At 39.2% G+C, this 18,034-nt stretch overlaps 1 protein-coding gene across 4 annotated transcripts in view; it reads right to left on the bottom strand.

The window, feature by feature from the left end:
* The window catches only part of SLC9A9 (solute carrier family 9, subfamily A (NHE9, cation proton antiporter 9), member 9), a 656,333-nt gene that overhangs the window by 408,873 nt on the left and 229,426 nt on the right, over positions 1–18,034 (bottom strand). For all 4 annotated transcript variants that reach the window (XM_010858137.1, XM_010858138.1, XM_010858139.1 and 1 more), the window contains one exon: positions 13,060–13,165. In XM_010858137.1, coding sequence (XP_010856439.1) covers positions 13,060–13,165 — 106 coding nt within the window. The remainder of the gene's footprint in view (positions 1–13,059; positions 13,166–18,034) is intronic.

The following is an 18,034-nucleotide window of genomic DNA, read 5'->3' as shown; positions in this document are numbered from 1 at the left end:
AGAGTTGATCACTTAAAATAAAAGGCATTTTTTTGGTTGTTCAAAATGAGAATTCAAGCTTAAAACACACCGGAAATAAATATGCCTTAGGACAAAAACATCTTAACCACGAGTTCCTGAAGTTCAGATGCATGCCCCCTTCTCTGAGATTCTAAAAGACTTCGTAGCCTCTTCCCCAAAAGTTGAATGGGCAGTGTTTCAGATCATGTTATGAACAGAAGCCAGTTTGACAACGCTGGAAATTTTACTTCCCGTGTAGCCAAAGTCATGGTTGGTTCTTCTCAGAGATATCCCAGATATCTAGTGATGAACTGTCGCCCATCATTAGTCCACTGTCTTGAGAATGTATGTCACAGGTTACAACACAGAGGAGAGAGAATCTCTATCAATTCCCCTATCAGGTATTCAAGGACATTAAATAGAGATAAGGCTTTTATATGTAGTGACAAACATGCAACCCATCAACCTGAAGAAGGACTGATTAGTCACAGAAGAATCGAGAAGAATCACACAAACTCTGTGAGTGACAGTCCCAGCTTTATGTAGTGGGGAGAGAGTAAGGTTTAGTTATGCTAACATACTTTGAATAGTTTTAAATTATCCTAAATGTTGGTAATGGATTTGGCGAGTGGTTGCCTACTACCTCCGGTGGGGGGGAAATAGTACCTATTGTGTGAAAGATGCAGATAAACAAATGATTCATCAATCTACTCTTCTTCATCTGTTCCCATGCTGATCATACAACCCTCTAGATATTTATCTTTTTATGCAGGTCAGCCTATAGGGAGACTGCTTTTGTCATATGATCTTTGGGGTGCTTGAAATCCTAGTGACAGCAATTTCCTGTGGTAAATAATAAAGTGGATGCTGATTATGATTCAGCTTCCTACATAACTTGACTATAGAAAGAAAATGAACTGATCAAGCTAATGTGGATAGTCTGGGCCATGGATCAGTAATTTCTTGGTGCTTTTTTTATATCAGTGCCCTGCTGTCTGCCTCTGCCTCATACATACTTTGCTTAGCACAAATCATTATCTTAGTTCATGGCTGGTCATCCCAGCCTGGACTAGAGATCATCAGGTTCTTTTATGTAGAGAGAACCAAAATTTCAAACAGAGGCAAAAATGAATAAGGAGCTACATACATTGTTCATTGTGATTTAGTGAACAATGTACATCAGAAGACAAAACTATCCCTTCCAATGTTCTCTCAAAAATGGTTTGTTGCCTAGAATGTTAACTCAAAGTTACTTGAGGATATAAATGACAATATTTTAAAGAATCTCCATCACACAGCATATCAAGAACGGATGTGGCAGAAAACATCCCTGCTTTCCACCCAGGGAGGTAACCTCTTCCCAGGACTTGGTAAGAACTGAATAGATAAATTCCTGGTGAGGATCATAAAATCTGACAATAAGGAACGTGAGGCAATCAGAACCAAGAATGAAGAAAACTAGGAAGACAATGAGAACGATGAAAGACAGCATCCAGAGAAAACCTGCTGAGTCCCACACTCGAGACACTAGAGGTACAAAGGAGAGAGCCTATAATCTTGAGCAGAAAAATGAAAGGATCCCAAGAAAGATACTTTACCAGCTTTCTAACTTGAAGAAATACTTCATATAGTTTGAAAGTATTAAAGACTACCTAAAGTTTCATAGCCCATTTAAACTGATTTCAGCATTTCTAAACCAAGCTGAGAAGGATCATTTGTTGTCATACTCTTCGGCCATTTTGATAAATATTTTAATGAACACGGCTGCTTGAGTGAAAATTGGATTGCTTTAAAACAGCTCTTTTGCTGTGTTTCTACTTCCTGAACTCAGCATCATCTCTCAGTCCAATCACATTCAATGTCTACTACCTCTGAATATTGTAGTGAATAATAGAGTGCTAGTTCTCACATAAGTTACTCCACTAATCATCATTATTATTGCCATGGTCATTCCTGATTAGATTTATGATTATTTCACCAATTTCTTTGCTCACCACTCCTGTCTCCCACTGCTATTTGTTCAGTTTCTTATTTCTATCACCGATTATCCATGAGTGGTCAACTCTTTTTAATCTATAAATGTCTTTATTTCATTCTTTCCCTAGAATGGTAACCTTGTTTGTAGGCTATTTAGAACCCTGTTTATAGATTATTTTCCCTCGGTACTTTGTACGTATTATTCTACTGTCCTCAGGCAACTATTAATGCTAATAAGAAAAGTGCTGCCTTCTAAATTGTTTTCCACTGTCAGCAATTCATCTTTCCTCTCTGGTTGCTTTTCAGATTTCCACTTTGTCTTTGATGATCTCATACTTCACTATAATATATTTGGATGTGAGATAATTTTAATTTATCCAGTTCTGGACATAATGTGATGTCTTAATTTTTCTCTTCAATTCTGGAAAATTACCATCCATTATTTCTTCAAGTAGTGCCACAAATTAACTCTGCTCTGCATCCTGGTTCATTTGCAAATTTTATCTTTTGATTAACCATCTGCATTTAATAGGACATTTATCTCATCTGTTTAGTTTTTAATGTCAATATATGCATTTTTCATTTTGGAACAGTCTTTCGCTTCTTCTTTTTTTATTCTTTCCTAACTTGTTTTCTGCTCCTCCACTTATCTCTTTAGTCACTTTAATATGCTCATTTTTTATAATATATCTCAATATTTTATATTTTTTGTTTAGTTCCTTAGAGTGCTTGTTCTGATTTACTTTTGGTTACCTCCTGGGTTTTCTTCATAGTGGAGTCATTTCCTTCCTTGGCTTGTAAATTTTTACTGTGAATTTATTTTCAGGAAGCGTTTTTTTACTGTGGGATTTCCATGTTTCTGAGTTGAGATAGTATCACTTCAGAGAAGTTTAGCATATTTAGAAATAAGGGAAGGAAAATAAGTCAGGGGCAGGAGTTTCAATAGTCCTAAAAACTTTTAATCTTAATTCATTGGCTTGTATTTCCTGTACACAACTTCCTGGATCAGGGATTTTGATGCAAAATCCAAAAGGCAAGTGTCCTCACCATTTCTTAAGGCTGATGGACAGAGTCTGTGATGGAGAGAGCAGTTTGAGACTGCAGGCTTTATTCAAAGAGCTTTGCACAAGTATATTATCATGAATGAGCTTATAAGACAGAGCTCTGATTTCCACAGGGAAATGGGACTCCAGCTCCCAAACCTCTGGGTCTATATCCCACACAAAATCATGTGGCTACCGACAATGGCAGCTTCCCACTGTAGCCTTGATTCTCTCGTTTCTTACACTTAGGGAATTTCTTTTCCTCTTCTTCAAATAAATTCTACATTTAGAAGATATTTTTTTGCCTTTTTAGATAAAGCATTTTTTTTTAAGTTTGTAAAGGCATGGGGCCTATCTGCTTCATTTCAGTTCATTATGTCCTGAACATTCCATTATTGTGAAATCAGTAGTTGTTATTCTGGGATTAAACTGGTCTTTTCAGTCACTTTCTTCTAATAGTAGATTCCATGCCACGGGCCACAAGGATGAGGATATCATTCATATCTGGCCAGTCACCATGTTTAATTTCCATGGAGTCCTGTGTGGTTGGTCTAGAGGTGATCTTCTGATACAAGCAGAGCCAACAGGAGTCCTTCTCTGTGGCTGATATGCAAATACTGGGAGAATTAAGTGTTATTTTGAGCTAGAACAATATAAGCCTGGAGATAGCATCAGTTACCCTTTCCTGCAGTCTGTGTGTGTGTATATATATATATATATATAAATTTTTATTGTGCATAGATATGTACACATATATCTGTGCAGTCTATCTGCAGTAGGAAAGAATGATGTTAGCACTCACAGGGAATCAGAGCCAAGAAAGAAGACAATGATATTTGAACCCCTAAATCCTGGTATGTCCAGAGTCAGCTCAACTCCTGTTAAATAGGCCAGTGAAATCCTTTGCTTAAGCTAATTTGAATTGGGTTTCTGTCACTTACATCTGATTTACATGCCAATAAACTAACTTATAGTGGGACTGAAATAAGATACCATCAACATGGATTTCTTTTATTTATTTATTCTTGGTAGGTCAGTTTGCAGTGCATGGTTTGACATGAAGCAAAGCCAGTTCTGAGTTTCGGAGAAATAGTAAGCAAATGTCAGATCTAATCTGAGAGACAAGGGATGGAGAACCAGGATGAAGCCAAGGTCAGTTCCTGTCATCTGAACAGGGACATTAAGAGGCAGGGTAGGGGAGGTTCCAGAGTCATAGCCAGGAGCCAGGGATCCAGGAAACAGGAACCAGGGATCAGGAATGAGAAAAAACAAACAAGGCTGCTGCAGCAGGCATGGGTGTGGCAGCACACGCTGGGCTTTCTGACTGAAGCTGGAGGTCAGCTGAGCTCTGCCTCCCAGTTGCTTCTTAAAGATACCAGGACCCCTTTCCATCCCTACCAGGTGCCGCCACCTGGTGTCCAAAAGATGAAGTTGGCATGGAACTCCCTGCCAGGATAAGGAGCCTTAAGCCAAGAGGACCATAACTTTTTTTTCTTTTTTTCAATTATGTATACCAGCAGTATCCAGACAGGCATCAGAATAAATGCATTTCATGCTGATTATCAGTTTCCAAGGTAAATATAAAAGTAACTTATCCTCAGAAAGATATGTCAAGATACAAGAAATTTGTTTTTAAGTTAAGCAGATTTATGAGAAATATTGTACTTTCTGGCTGGAATAACAGTTTTGGTCCATGCTCATCCAAAGGAGACATCTTCTTATCACCTCTTTGTTTACAGCTACGGGTCAAACGGGGGAATTAGAGCTAATGAGGATAACAAATAAGGCTTTTCACATATTTAGAAGAAGTGATATGAAGAATATTAAACACCCATCCTCTGGAATGAATTTTAATTTTAATAATTAGTAAAATGTCCCCATCTGTATTTGAAACGTTGAGAAACTTCCAGATAATTAGCTTCATGTCGTGGGTGATGGAGAACCACCTATTTGCCTTCGAGGAGCTTGTAATCTACATAGAGATGCTGGTACCAAGAAGAAGAATAGATTTCCTTAGCACTGTATGTTCAGAACCCATCTCTACAGAGCAATTTTCTGGGATAATTTTTAGAGCAAGTTTTTGTTACACATATTAAATCCTGCGTTAGCTATCATTCGCCTGTTTCACTGAGGAGTTAAGTTGAGAGCAGGGATAGGTGGCTGTGCCCATCCTTCTACATCATCAGGGCTCAGCACAATGTCTGCTTATAGGTCCTCAGTACATTTTTGCTGAAAGACTGGATGACATCTCAAGGTTCCTGTTAGTTGCATGGCACTTGGAGTCTCACAGCCATCCCATTAATTTCCATTTTAAATTTCTCTTAAGATGCATGCACTATAAGAAATGTGCTCTTTCAAAATGTCACTCACGCTAAGTGCCAAGCATTCACCAGTGTCACACTTTAAATGACATTTTCTAGTAAGAACCTCTAAGCAGCGTAACACTCTTATTTAAAAAAAGAAAACAGTGCTCCATTTCCCACCCTCTTTTAATAATCTACATTGAATTTCCTTGTAAGCATTTGCTTACCAGAAAATGAAGGAACCTAGCATGTATTTATTATCATCCAACAGCCAGCTGTTTAATGAGGTTCTGATTTTATCTTTAAGAAAATCTGGAAGCATTTGTACACTGTGCAATTATTTCACAAGAAGATATTTCAGTACAATACTGGCAGTACTTCAGTTTTGCAGATAAATGACTGAGAACACTCATCGTCCTCTTTCTTCTCCTTCATGGGTAGAAAAATGTCAGATTTAAAGCTCTCTAGAATCTACATTTAAATGAAGATTGCCAATTATCAAGTATGTTAATGGACAATTCATTGGACCAAAGCTGATCATTGTATATATTTATATCCAAGCAAAAAAGAATATAAAAATCACCTGTGATCCCACCTAACACTTTGATCTTGTATATAAATTATAATATATTATAATTATACACACATAAATTTGGCTGTGGTTTTTTTAACCAAAAATTAATAGGTCTTATAGTATACATCATTTAAATTTTTTTCAGGCCTTCCCTTGTGGTCCAGCTATTGAAACTTCATGCTCCCAAAGCAGGGAGCCTGGGGTCAATCTCTGGTCAGGGAACTAGATTCCACATGCCTCAAGCAAGAGCCCATATGTGGCAAATAAAACCCGGTGCAGCCAAATAAATGAATAAAAATAAGTATTTAAAAATATATAAAAGTAACATTTTCCTATTTTACCTAAAAATATATTGTGAATATCTTTTAATATCAATAATTTTTCTATCATTTTTTTAAATGTCTGCATAGAATTTCATGATTTTAATATAATTTACTCAACCAACTAGTAATTTAAGTACACCTTTTTGTTCAAAGCAATGCACTCATCCTCATGAAGAAATTTTTACACATACCCTTAAATGCTTAAGACAAATTTCTAGAAATGAAGTAAATGGGTGAAAGTGTTCACAAATTCTAATGACTATAAATATTGCCAAACTGCCTTTATCAATGTTCTATTCCTTTTCTCTTTTTTTATCAGTAATGGGGGAGGGTTCCCATTTCCCCAAACTCTGATTTACCCCAAGTATGACTGTTCTCTCTTGAGTTCTGAAAATTTGAAGATTTGCTAGGCAAAAAATGATATTTAATTTGTTTCATTACTAGTGAAGCTGATCTTATTATAATGTAAATTATAATAAGTAAAAATTTATAATAATAATTATAATAATTATAATAAGTAATAATAATAATAAATGATAAATAATAATAATAAATTATAATAAGTAAAAAAATAAGTAAAAATTATAATAAGTAAAAAAATTAATTACTATAATATAAATAATTAAATGGCCAGTAGAATACTGGCCATTTATGTTTCTTCTCTTGTTCATTATCTACCGACATCTTTTGCCCATTTTTCTATCACATTTACTTTTTCTTTATTGGTCTTTTATAACAGGAGTACTATCAGAAGCTAATATCTAGTGCTTACTGAATGTTATAAGTCAGGCCCTATTCCAGGTGCTTTTTGTTTAATCCTACCCAATGAGGTAAGTGCTATTAATATCACCATCTCTGTTTTATAAAGCACACATCTGGTGCAAGGAGAGGTTAAGTAATTTACCTCAGGTAACAGAACTAGTTACCTGATTTAGTTACACTTGGTATACTAAAAAGATTGACAATCATAATACATATTTGAAAGACATCAGTGTGTCTGTTGAAACTACTTTCGCTGGTCTATCTTTCATCATTTAATTTTGTTTGTAGTGACTTTTGCCTGCTAGGATTGATTGACTCTATTCTCATCAAATAAATTGGCTTTTCTTTTATTTTGATCACCTGAAGAATAGTTTGAATACATTAATTCAAATGCATACAAACATTCAGATAGTATGCAAGGATACAAAATAGAGTTAAATTATCTTTTCACTTTTATCATTGTCGTACATAGCAAAAGTATCTCTTTTTAACCATTTATGTCTTTATTTCTTCGGATGGCTGCCCTGTGATTCTGCATGCATGTCTGACTCTTTGTGATCCCATAGACTGTAGCCCACCAACCTCCTCTGTCCATGGGATTCTCCAGGCAAGAATACTGGAGTAGGTTGCCATTTCCTTCTCCAGGGGATCTTCCTGACTCAGGGAACCCGCGTCTCCTGCAGTTCCTGCGTTGGCAGGGTTCTTTACGACTGAGCCACCTGGGAAGCCCAATATTTATTTATTTGGCTGTGTCAGGTCTTAGTTGCTCCACAGTATGTCAGATCTTTGTTCCCCAACCAGGGATCGAACCTGTGGCCTTTGCACTGCAACTCAGACTTTATGTGTGTGTGTATATATATACACACACACTTTCATTTCTTGACTTATCAACTCCGTATGTAAAAATTGATTTCTTACTGTGAGAGACATGGTGTTTCAGGTAACATAGCCCTGCTTTTCTCTCTCCTCCGCCAATTAGCTTTCACAAGTAATATCAGCTTTGGTTGTGAGAACCTATATAATGTTAAATAATATACTTCAACTTCTAGTTCTTGATTTTAGACTGTGTGCTTTAACTAAGTCATTCATTCCTAATGGGGGAAATCACATGTAAAAATGGTTATTCTCTCTATTCCCTGGTTCATAAAATGTCATATTTATGAAGGAATGCTTCACTAGAAGCAGATCTTTCTTTAGTCATTTCACTGAAACCAGAGATATGTATAAGTAGAATGAAAGATATTGATTTACGTGACTATATAAATTATAAGTATATATATACTTATAAGCACGGATTATGTAGATTATATAGATTATACAGCCTTTCCAACTATATTGTTTTATTTATTGCCCAGAATAATTCTGTAATGTATACAGAACCAGTGTTCTTACATAATATAGGTAAGGAAACAAGTGTGAAAAGTTTATGGTCATATAAAGTCACCGTCATGGTTTTTGCAGTTTTATTTTGTTTCTGATCAGCCTCCACTCTTCTTTTTAATTTTATTTTTTGAAAAAGTTTGGCTGCATGGGGTCTTAGTTGCCACACACCGCAACAAACATCCACTTGTCTTTTTTAATTTAATTTTATTAAATTAAATTAAAAACAAAATTCGGCTGCGTGGTATCTTTGTTGTAGTGCACAGACTCTCTAGCTGTAGCAGCGTGAGCTCAGTTATCCTTCAGCATGAGGGATCTCAGTTCTTCGACCAGGGATAGAACCCATGTCCTCCGCATTGCAACGTGAATTCTTAACCACTGGAAAACCAGGGGAGTCCCCACTCTTCCTTTTTTGTGGCAGTATTACTCTGAGCGATAATCCCACCTTGCCCCAGTCTCAGTTCATGTGCTTTCAATTAAAACCAATTACTGCCTTAAATTCATGAACAATGTGACTTAGACCTGAGACAGTAAACTCAGCACGTCTCCCTGGCCTCAAGTGAGTCTGGAATGGCATCAGAACCTACAAGATGTACCAAGATTATTTCTGGGAATAATGGGACAAAGATTCTGGCCCTACTCTCCTGATTAAAGATACAGCCCTGGGAGATGCTGGCAGCCATCTGTGACCAGGTGTGTGAGATAACCCTGAAGAGGCTGAGTGAGGAGAGAGCTGTGTTTGTTTCACTGGCCCTTTCCTGAGCCACGTCTACTCGTGCTGTTCAGTTACCTCAGTTCACACAGATTCCCCTTGTGTTTACTCCAGTTTGGGTTGATTCCATGTCAACGGTAATAACTGCACAGTTAATTCGTGACAATCCTGACACCAGCTTTTTGACTTACATCTAAGGCTCTTTCTACCCTACCATGTTGCCTCTTTGTTCAGGATTCAAAAACACACATCTTTTAAGATGTCTTCATTGTATCTTTTGCCTTCCTTCATAGTCTATAACGCATTCTTAGAAATGCAAATCCATCACGTGGAATTCATTCATGAGCCATTATGCATACATGTTTGGGCATGACATTCCCTATATACTTGGAACAATCGTATAGAGCAGAGAAGAGCTAATTCCAAAACTTTTTGTTAAATAAAGTTACTTTTATCTTAAGGTAACTCTGGATCATTTTAAGTCTTAGGGACACCACCCACCATGCACTGCTATGTTCAGGAGTTGTGATCATCAAATTCAATTATACATTACAGTAGTTGTTTGAAATTCAGAGCACATTTAGCCTAAGAAAAAGTATTATAAGTGTTACTTAGATTAGCACAGAAAAGCTAATTTAAACTATGGCATTATGGTGTGCACACATACTCAGTTGTGTCCAACTCTTTGTGACCCTATGCAGCCCACCAGCGGAGAAGGCAATGGCACCCCACTCCAGTGTTCTTGCCTGGAGAATCCCAGGGATGGGGGAGCCTGGTGGGCTGCGGTCTATGGGGTCGCACAGAGTCAGACATGACTGGACGGACTTAGCAGCAGCAGCCCACCAGGCTTCTCTGTCCATTGGATTTTTCACAAAAGAATACTGGAAAGGGTTGCCATTTCCTTTTCCAGGAGATCTTCCTGACTCAGGGACTGAACCCATCTCCTGTGTCTCCTGCATTGCAGGCAGATTCTTTACCACTGAGTCACCAGGCAAGCCCAATTTAAATTAAAATATGGCTAAATTACTCTGTATTTGAATGAGAAATGCTAGAACAGAGTATTGTCACAAAACTAACAATAAAACTTTTTTAAATATTAAGAGGATGGTACTTAAACAAGGAGATTTGCTGTTGGAAGATGAGAAGGTAAATGAAAGTGTATGACCATTCCAAAGAGGCTCCAGAGTCACTGCAAAGGCCATAGTGGTTGATGATTTAGGTCCCTTACTGTACTTGATTTCACATCAAAATGTGTCTTTTCTTCTCCATGATACAATAAAAAACTCTATCTCTTTTCTTAAACTTCAAAACCACACAAAGATGGAACTGAAAAAGGGAAAATACAAAACAGATTTTCATCTTCTCTTTCAATGTATGTTTCAAGTGCAAAGACTCCATCTTCAGATGTTACTATCTAGAGATGCAAATATACATGTAAACCTAAGAGTGCACTGCTGAGCTGGCAGAGAATTAGGCACACAGAAAGGAAGGGTAGGGTCTTAGCATGTGGGCTAGTGGTTCCCAGAGGAGGAGTCTGAGGTATGTGGTAAAAGACTTGATGAGCCAAAAACAGGAGCTGTGAAGAGAGAGCTTAATGCAGGTAAAGAAAAGCATAGGTTACAAGTCAGAGACTTGACTGGGCACTATGTGAAGTTTAGAGTGAAGAAAGAGGAAAATGGAGAGACAAATGTTGAACTTCTGGTCTGAAGGTCATGGAAAACTTTTTAGTAGGGCTCTTGCAAGGTAAATAGAAGATAGTTGGAAGAGAGAGGGTGGGGTGCAGCATTAAAAGGAGAGGGAATGTATGGGTAAGTAGATGTATAAAATGAGACTGTCATATGGGCTGTAAACTAAGTTTAAGATGCATGTGAGAAAAGTGAAGAGTGAAACACATGGACAATTGTGCAAGATGATACAAGTAATTAATAGACAGGAGAGGTGGACAGAGTCCAGACCCAGCGTAACCTAAGTACAAGTGGCCTGCTGAATTTGCAGGTTCCTCATCCAACAATCTGAGGTTAGTTAGCTGACTCTGCAGACAGGGAGCTGGCGGGTGGAAAGGATTGGCTGTACTGTGCCATTTTGTATAAGGGACTTGAGCACCTGTGGATTTTGGTATCCACACGTGGCCTGGAACCAGTCCCTTGTGGATGCAGAGGGACAGCTGTGCATTAATGCTCAGTAGAGCTCCCGGGAGGGGCCGATGGAATCCGCATGCACTGGGTGGAAGAAAGAGCCTGCAGATTTCAATGTGTGGCAGTGTCCATGTCAAGAACTCCTAATTTAGGATTTACCTTTATTTTAAAGTTAAAACTCATTGGGGTCACTCTGTACAATACCTGAAATGTCAAAGCTGGGAAGCACAAGATTTTGGTTAGAATGGCAAGTGTCTGGTGCCTAGAAAGGAAGGGATCCTGATATGGTGCGTAACACATTTTGTTACAACATGCAATGCACGGGTAGGGGAGTAGAAAATGCACTGCCAGTTAATAACCACCTATGGACCCGAGGCGATATTAAATGGATTGTTCCAGATGTCCTCCAGGCTTGTGCTCAGCAGCATCAACATTCATCCTTGGAGTCTGCATTTTTAATGGAAAACTACTGTGAATGGTCGTGCTGAAAGCAGAAAGGCCAAACCTTTCCTTGGTTGTAGCTGCACGATTCTTTCCCAAGCTCATTTGTGCTTTAGTGATTTCGCTTTGCTTGGCCTTTTACAACTTGGCAGTTCAGGAAGTGAAGATGAGAGACTCAGCAGATTTTAAACAAGTTTTACTCCAAATGTTCCCTTAATACTAGTATTTCTTGGACAGAGATTCCTGATGTTTTAGTGAACTGTTCTTGGTGTTTCTTTATAAGCATCCTTTGGCATTTGTGAATGTGCCATGGCTTTTGCTCTTAATTTGGACTCACTGATATTTTACTTAAAAGCAGGAAAGGCACTTCTTGGGAGCCAGGTGAAATATAAGGTTTTTTTTTTTTTTTCTTTTTGACTCTTTCCTGAACGTTGCTGAATACAGTGGTAACTTTGGGATAGCAGACTTGAGAAATGTCAGCTGGGAGAAAAAAAGAGAGGTGCTGCTCTGCTGTTGCCTAGACTGCTCTGTGAGGTCTGACTGAAAAATCCTTTGTTAGTTTGCAATACATTTTCAAATGCATTCAAAGTAATTAGCACCCTGAATTGAATCTTGTTGTCACAGTTAATTATTAGATGGATACTTTCCTTTGGGGTATTTGACAGTTGCCCAAAATGTTAGTCTTAATCTAAAACCAAGAAGAGACCTCTGACATAGTGAAAGCCACCAAAATGGCATTTATTAAATATAAATGGTGAGTGCCTGAAGGGGAGGTGAGAAGAGAGCACTAATTCTCATCCTGAAATGAAAATTCCTCCAGAATGAAAGGGAAATTATATTACCTGTTAGCAGAAGGTTCATCAGTTTTACTTATCACGTGGATGATTTTAGAATGTGTGTATTCCTATAATGCATGACATTTGCATTGATAAATAGAGATTTATGACTCTCAACTTCTATCTCTGATTTGCCCAAATTCTTATACATACAATGGTTTCTATTAGTCTATTATCTGGAAAAATGACTTGAAAAAATTAAATGATACTGATTTAAAATGAAGAATGCAAAATAAATAAATAAATAAAATGAAGAAAGCTTATTTATGTGCATTTTAGGAACCCTAAGTGAATCAGGTAAATATATACACCAAGAAAAAAAAGCATTACCCTCTGAGTAGCTTTTTATCATAGACTGGAAACATGAAACTTAATAGTGTTAGAAATTAAGTGCACAATGAAATGTACACATTACTGGAGCTCTTCAGTGGTAATTATTCCTTAAAAGCTAGAAATTGCCTTTATCTCTATGATATAAGAGAAAAGATACTATTAAAGCCCCTAGGAATTATCACCATATTTGAAGCATCTTTCACTTGGTCAAAGAAGCACAAGCCAAGTTCTGGTACTTACTATGTAAGGACTATGGCGACTGCATCATTCAACACGCTCTCCCCAAACAAGAGTGTGTACAGGTCAGGGTCGACATGCAGCTCATGGAAAATGGCCAACACCGTCACTAGGGGAGACACACACAAATATACAGAGTTAGCTGGGATGTGGCCATAGACTTGTCCTTGGCTGTGGTCACCTGTATAAAGCACTCATTAAATGTTCATCTTCTCAAATCCATCAATATATACATACTGAACCTTTAACCAAAATCAACCTCATCCGTCACTCCCCTGCTTAAAAGATTTCTCTGGGCTCCCCACTGCTTACAGAGAAAGCTTGAGCTCCTTGGTACAAGTCTTCTATAATCTGTGCACTGTTTGCCTTCCAGCATCTCTATCTGCTCTCCCTGCCCCTGCTCTGTTGCCTCCCTCTAGCCACACTGATGGGGAAGGCAATGGCACCCCACTCCAGTACTCTTGCCTGGAAAATCCCATGGACAGAGGAGCCTGGTAGGCTGCAGTCCATGGGGTCTCGAAGAGTCGGACACGACTAAAGCAACTTAGCAGCAGCAGCAGCCACACTGAACTTGTCAGAATTTCCTGAATACCGTGTGTCATTTTCTAATTACCTTGGCATTTGGGTTCACTTTAGCAGGGCAGCTATCTGTTTCTCATCCAGATGCTACCATTCTCCTCCCTTAAGTACATAAACCCACACAAACACACACACACTTTTTGCTACAAAAAAACCCCAAACCTTTATTCAATCTTTAAAAGCCTCTCAAGTTTTCCCCCAGAGAAGGCAATGGCACCCCACTCCAGTACTCTTGCCTGGAAAATCGCATGGGCAGAGGAGCCTGGTAGGCTGCAGTCCATGGGGTCTCGAAGAGTCGGACACGACTAAAGCAACTTAGCAGCAGCAGCAGCCACACTGAACTTGTCAGAATTTCCTGAATACCGTGTGTCATTTTCTAATTACCTTGGCATTTGGGTTCACTTTAGCAGGGCAGCTATCTGTTTCTCATCCAGATGCTACCATTCTCCTCCCTTAAGTACATAAACCCACACAAACACACACACACTTTTTGCTACAAAAAAACCCCAAACCTTTATTCAATCTTTAAAAGCCTCTCAAGTTTTCCCCCAGAGAAGGCAATGGCACCCCACTCCAGTACTCTTGCCTGGAAAATCGCATGGGCAGAGGAGCCTGTTGGGCTGCCATCTATGGGGTTGCACAGAGTCGGACACGACTGAAGCGACTTAGCAGCAGCAGCAGCAGCAAGTTTTCCCCCAGCCCTCTGATCCCTCAGTAAATATCTGGGTCACTGCTTTTTGATCCCAGACTTTGGGATCACAGAACATACCACTTCTTGGCACATGCTCAAGAAGTGTTTGATGTGTGAATGACTGAGTGAGTGAATGAATGAAGGTTGTTGCAGCGGCTTATTCCTGTGAAGGGAGAGGTGGTTGGCACCTGGCTCTCATTCTCTCAAGATCACACTCATCTATACAGATGAACCCAATGTTCCTAAGAGCAGGGCCTAAGGTTCATTTTCAGCAGTCTGCTTCATGGCTCCTATATACCGTATAGTCATACAGAGCCTCTGGGCATATACCTGGGCAGTGAGTAATCACACACTGACTAACTGTGTTCACCAAAACTATTCAGTATCTTGATATTTGAAACAGTCATGCAAAGTGTGAACAGCTATCATTAGGAGAATGATCCACTGAGTGGACTACCAAACGGGAAAAGAGGGTGGTTGAAAATGATACTGATGGTATATTTTTAAGGCAGAATGGGCATTTTCATTTCTGTTCTTTCCTTTCCTATTTCATGCACTGTGAGGTTAATAACTGTGTTGTCTAAGAGAGTGCTGGGGAGAAAAAAAAAGCTCAGTTGGACTGTTTTGTAAGTAGGGTCAATAAGTTTGGCACTTGTCCTGCCATAATGGGAGGGTTTTAGTGACAGAGTGCCATAGCTTGATTCAAACCCTGGAAATAAAGTTTAGGCAGCAGGGTAGAGGACAGAATGGACATGCGGCTGGAAGCTTTCCCGAATGTCTGGCAAGAGATGAGTTGTACCAAGACTGGAAGAGTCCTAGATTCAGGCTCCTCGACTCTCGTACATCCTGCTCTTCCCTGAAGATCCACCACCGTGGGCTCTCATAGGTCAGTTACGACAGTGCTTTGTATTTTACTTACTCATTGGTTCTCACCTTCCCTCTGGGTCTCTAACCCCTAGCATGTTGCTAGACTATGGTAAGCTTTAGTGAGTGAAAAGATAATGTCAGGGAGGATAGAGCAGAAGCGATAATACACACAATATATTTGGGATGAAGAATGGGTAGGTCTTGGTTCCTGAGAGACAGCAAGACTTGGGTTTCAACCCTGGGCAGGCAGTAAATGGGCTGCATAAGAGAAATTCGTAGGCAGGGGAATTTTGAAAGTTTGGTTTTTGATATGTTGACTTAAATAGGCAGATGGAATTTCAAATGGAAATTTCAATAAGAAAGCTAGAAGTAAAAGGCTATCACTAGAGGCTTCCCTGGTGGCTCAGTGATAAAGAATGCACCTGCCAATGGACGGAACATGGGTTTCATCCCTGGTCTGGGAAGTTCCCACATGCCGCTAAGCAACTTTGCCCGTGCACCACAGTTATGGAGCTTGAACTCCAGAGTCTGGGAGTCACAACTCCTAAAGCCCAAGTGCCCTAGAGCCTGTGCTCCCCAAGAGAAATCAACATGGTGAGAAGCCTTCGCACCAAAACTAGAGAGTAACCTGCATATCAGTGAAGACCCAGCACAGCAAAAGAGAAATTAAAAAAAAACATTTTAAAGGTATAACCATACAAAGTTATGACAGAATGTGGTCCACTGGAGAAGGGAATGGCAAACCACTTCAGTATTCTTGCCTTGAAAACCCCATGAACAGTATGAAAAGGAAAAATGATAGGATATTGAAACAGGAACTCCCCAGGTCAGTAGGTACCCAATATGCTACTGGAGATCAGTGGAGAAATAACTCCAGAAAGAATGAAGGGATGGAGACAAAGCAAAAACAATACCCAGTTGTGGATGTGACTGGTGATAGAAGCAAGGTCCGATGCTGTAAAGAGCAATATTGCATAGGAACCTGGAATGTCAGGTCCATGAATCAAGGCAAATTGGAAGTGGTCAAACAAGAGATGGCAAGAGTGAATGTCGACATTCTAGGAATCAGCGAACTGAAATGGACTGGAATGGGCGAATTTAACTCAGATGACCATTATATCTACTACTGTGGGCAGGAATCCCTCAGAAGAAATGGAGTAGCCATCATGGTCAACAAAAGAGTCCAAACTGCAGTACTTGGATGCAGTCTCAAAAACAACAGAATGATCTCTGTTCATTTCCAAGGCAAACCATTCAATATCACAGTAATCCAAGTCTATGCCCCAACCAGTAACACTGAAGAAGCTGAAGTTGAACGGTTCTATGAAGACCTACAAGACCTTTTAGAACTAACACCCAAGAAATATGTCCTTTTCTTTATAGGGGACTGGAATGCAAAAGTAGGAAGTCAAGAAACACCTGGAGTAACAGGCAAATTTGGCCTTGGAATACGGAATGAAGTAGGGCAAAGACTAATAGAGTTTTGCCAAGAAAATGCACTGGTCATAGCAAACACCCTCTTTCAACAACACAAGAGAAGACTCTATACATGGACATCACCAGATGGTCAACACCGAAATCAGATTGATTATGTTCTTTGCAGCCAAAGATGGAGAAGCTCTATACAGTCAGCAAAAACAAGACCGGGAGCTGACTGTGGCTCAGATCATGAACTCCTTATTACCAAATTCAGGCTTAAATTGAAGAAAGTAGGGAAATTCACTAGACCATTCAGGTATGACCTAAATCAAATCCCTTATGATTATACAGTGGAAGTGAGAAATAGATTTAAGGGCCTATATCTGATAGATAGTGTGCCTGATGAACTATGGACTGAGGTTCATGACATTGTACAGGAGACAGGGATCAAGACCATCACAAGGAAAAGAAATGCAAAAAAGCAAAATGGCTGTCTGGGAGGCCTTACAAATAGCTGTGAAAAGAAGAGAAGCAAAAAGCAAAGGAGAAAAGGAAAGATAAAAGCATCTGAATGCAGAGTTCCAAAGAATGGCAAGAAGAGATAGGAAAGCCTTCCTCAGTGATCAATGCAAAGAAATAGAGGAAAACAACAGAATGGGAAAGGCTAGAGAGCTCTTCAAGAAAATTAGAGATACCAAGGAAACATTTAATGCAAAGATGGGCTCGATAAAGGACAGAAATGGTATGGACCTAACAGAAGCAGAAGATATTAAGAAGACGTGGCAAGAATACACAGAAGAACTGTACAAAAAAGATCTTCATGACCCAGATAATCACGATGGTGTGATCACTGACCTAGAGCCAGACATCCTGGAATGTGAAGTCCAGTGGGCCTTAGAAAGCATCACTACGAACAAAGCTAGTGGAGGTGATAGAATTCCAGTTGAGCTCTTTCAAATCCTGAGAGATGATGCTGTGAAAGTGGTACACTCAATATGCCAGCACATTTGGACAACTCAGCAGTGGCCACAGGACTGGAAAAGGTCAGTTTTCATTCCAATCCCAAAGAAAGGCAATGCCAAAGAATGCTCAAACTACCGCACAATTGCACTCATCTCACATGCTAGTAAAGTAATGCTCAAAATTCTCCAAGCCAGGCTTCAGCAATACATGAACCGTGAACTTCCTGATGTTCAAGCTGGTTTTAGAAAAGGCAGAGGAACCAGAGATCAAATTGCCAACATCCGCTGGATCATCGAAAAAGCAAGAGAGTTCCAGAAAAACATCTGTTTCTGCTTTATTGACTATGCCAAAGCCTTTGATTGTGTGGATCACAATAAACTGTGGAAAATTCTGAAAGAGATGGGAATACCAAACCACCTGATCTGCCTCTTGAGAAATTTGTATGCAGGTCAGGAAGCA

Source organism: Bison bison, unplaced genomic scaffold (assembly GCF_000754665.1).
Source record: "Bison bison bison isolate TAMUID 2011002044 unplaced genomic scaffold, Bison_UMD1.0 scf7180017864384, whole genome shotgun sequence".
Taxonomy (NCBI): Eukaryota; Metazoa; Chordata; class Mammalia; order Artiodactyla; family Bovidae; genus Bison; species Bison bison.
Note: the sequence above shows the minus strand (reverse complement) of the source record. Positions and strands in the feature narration are given on the sequence as shown.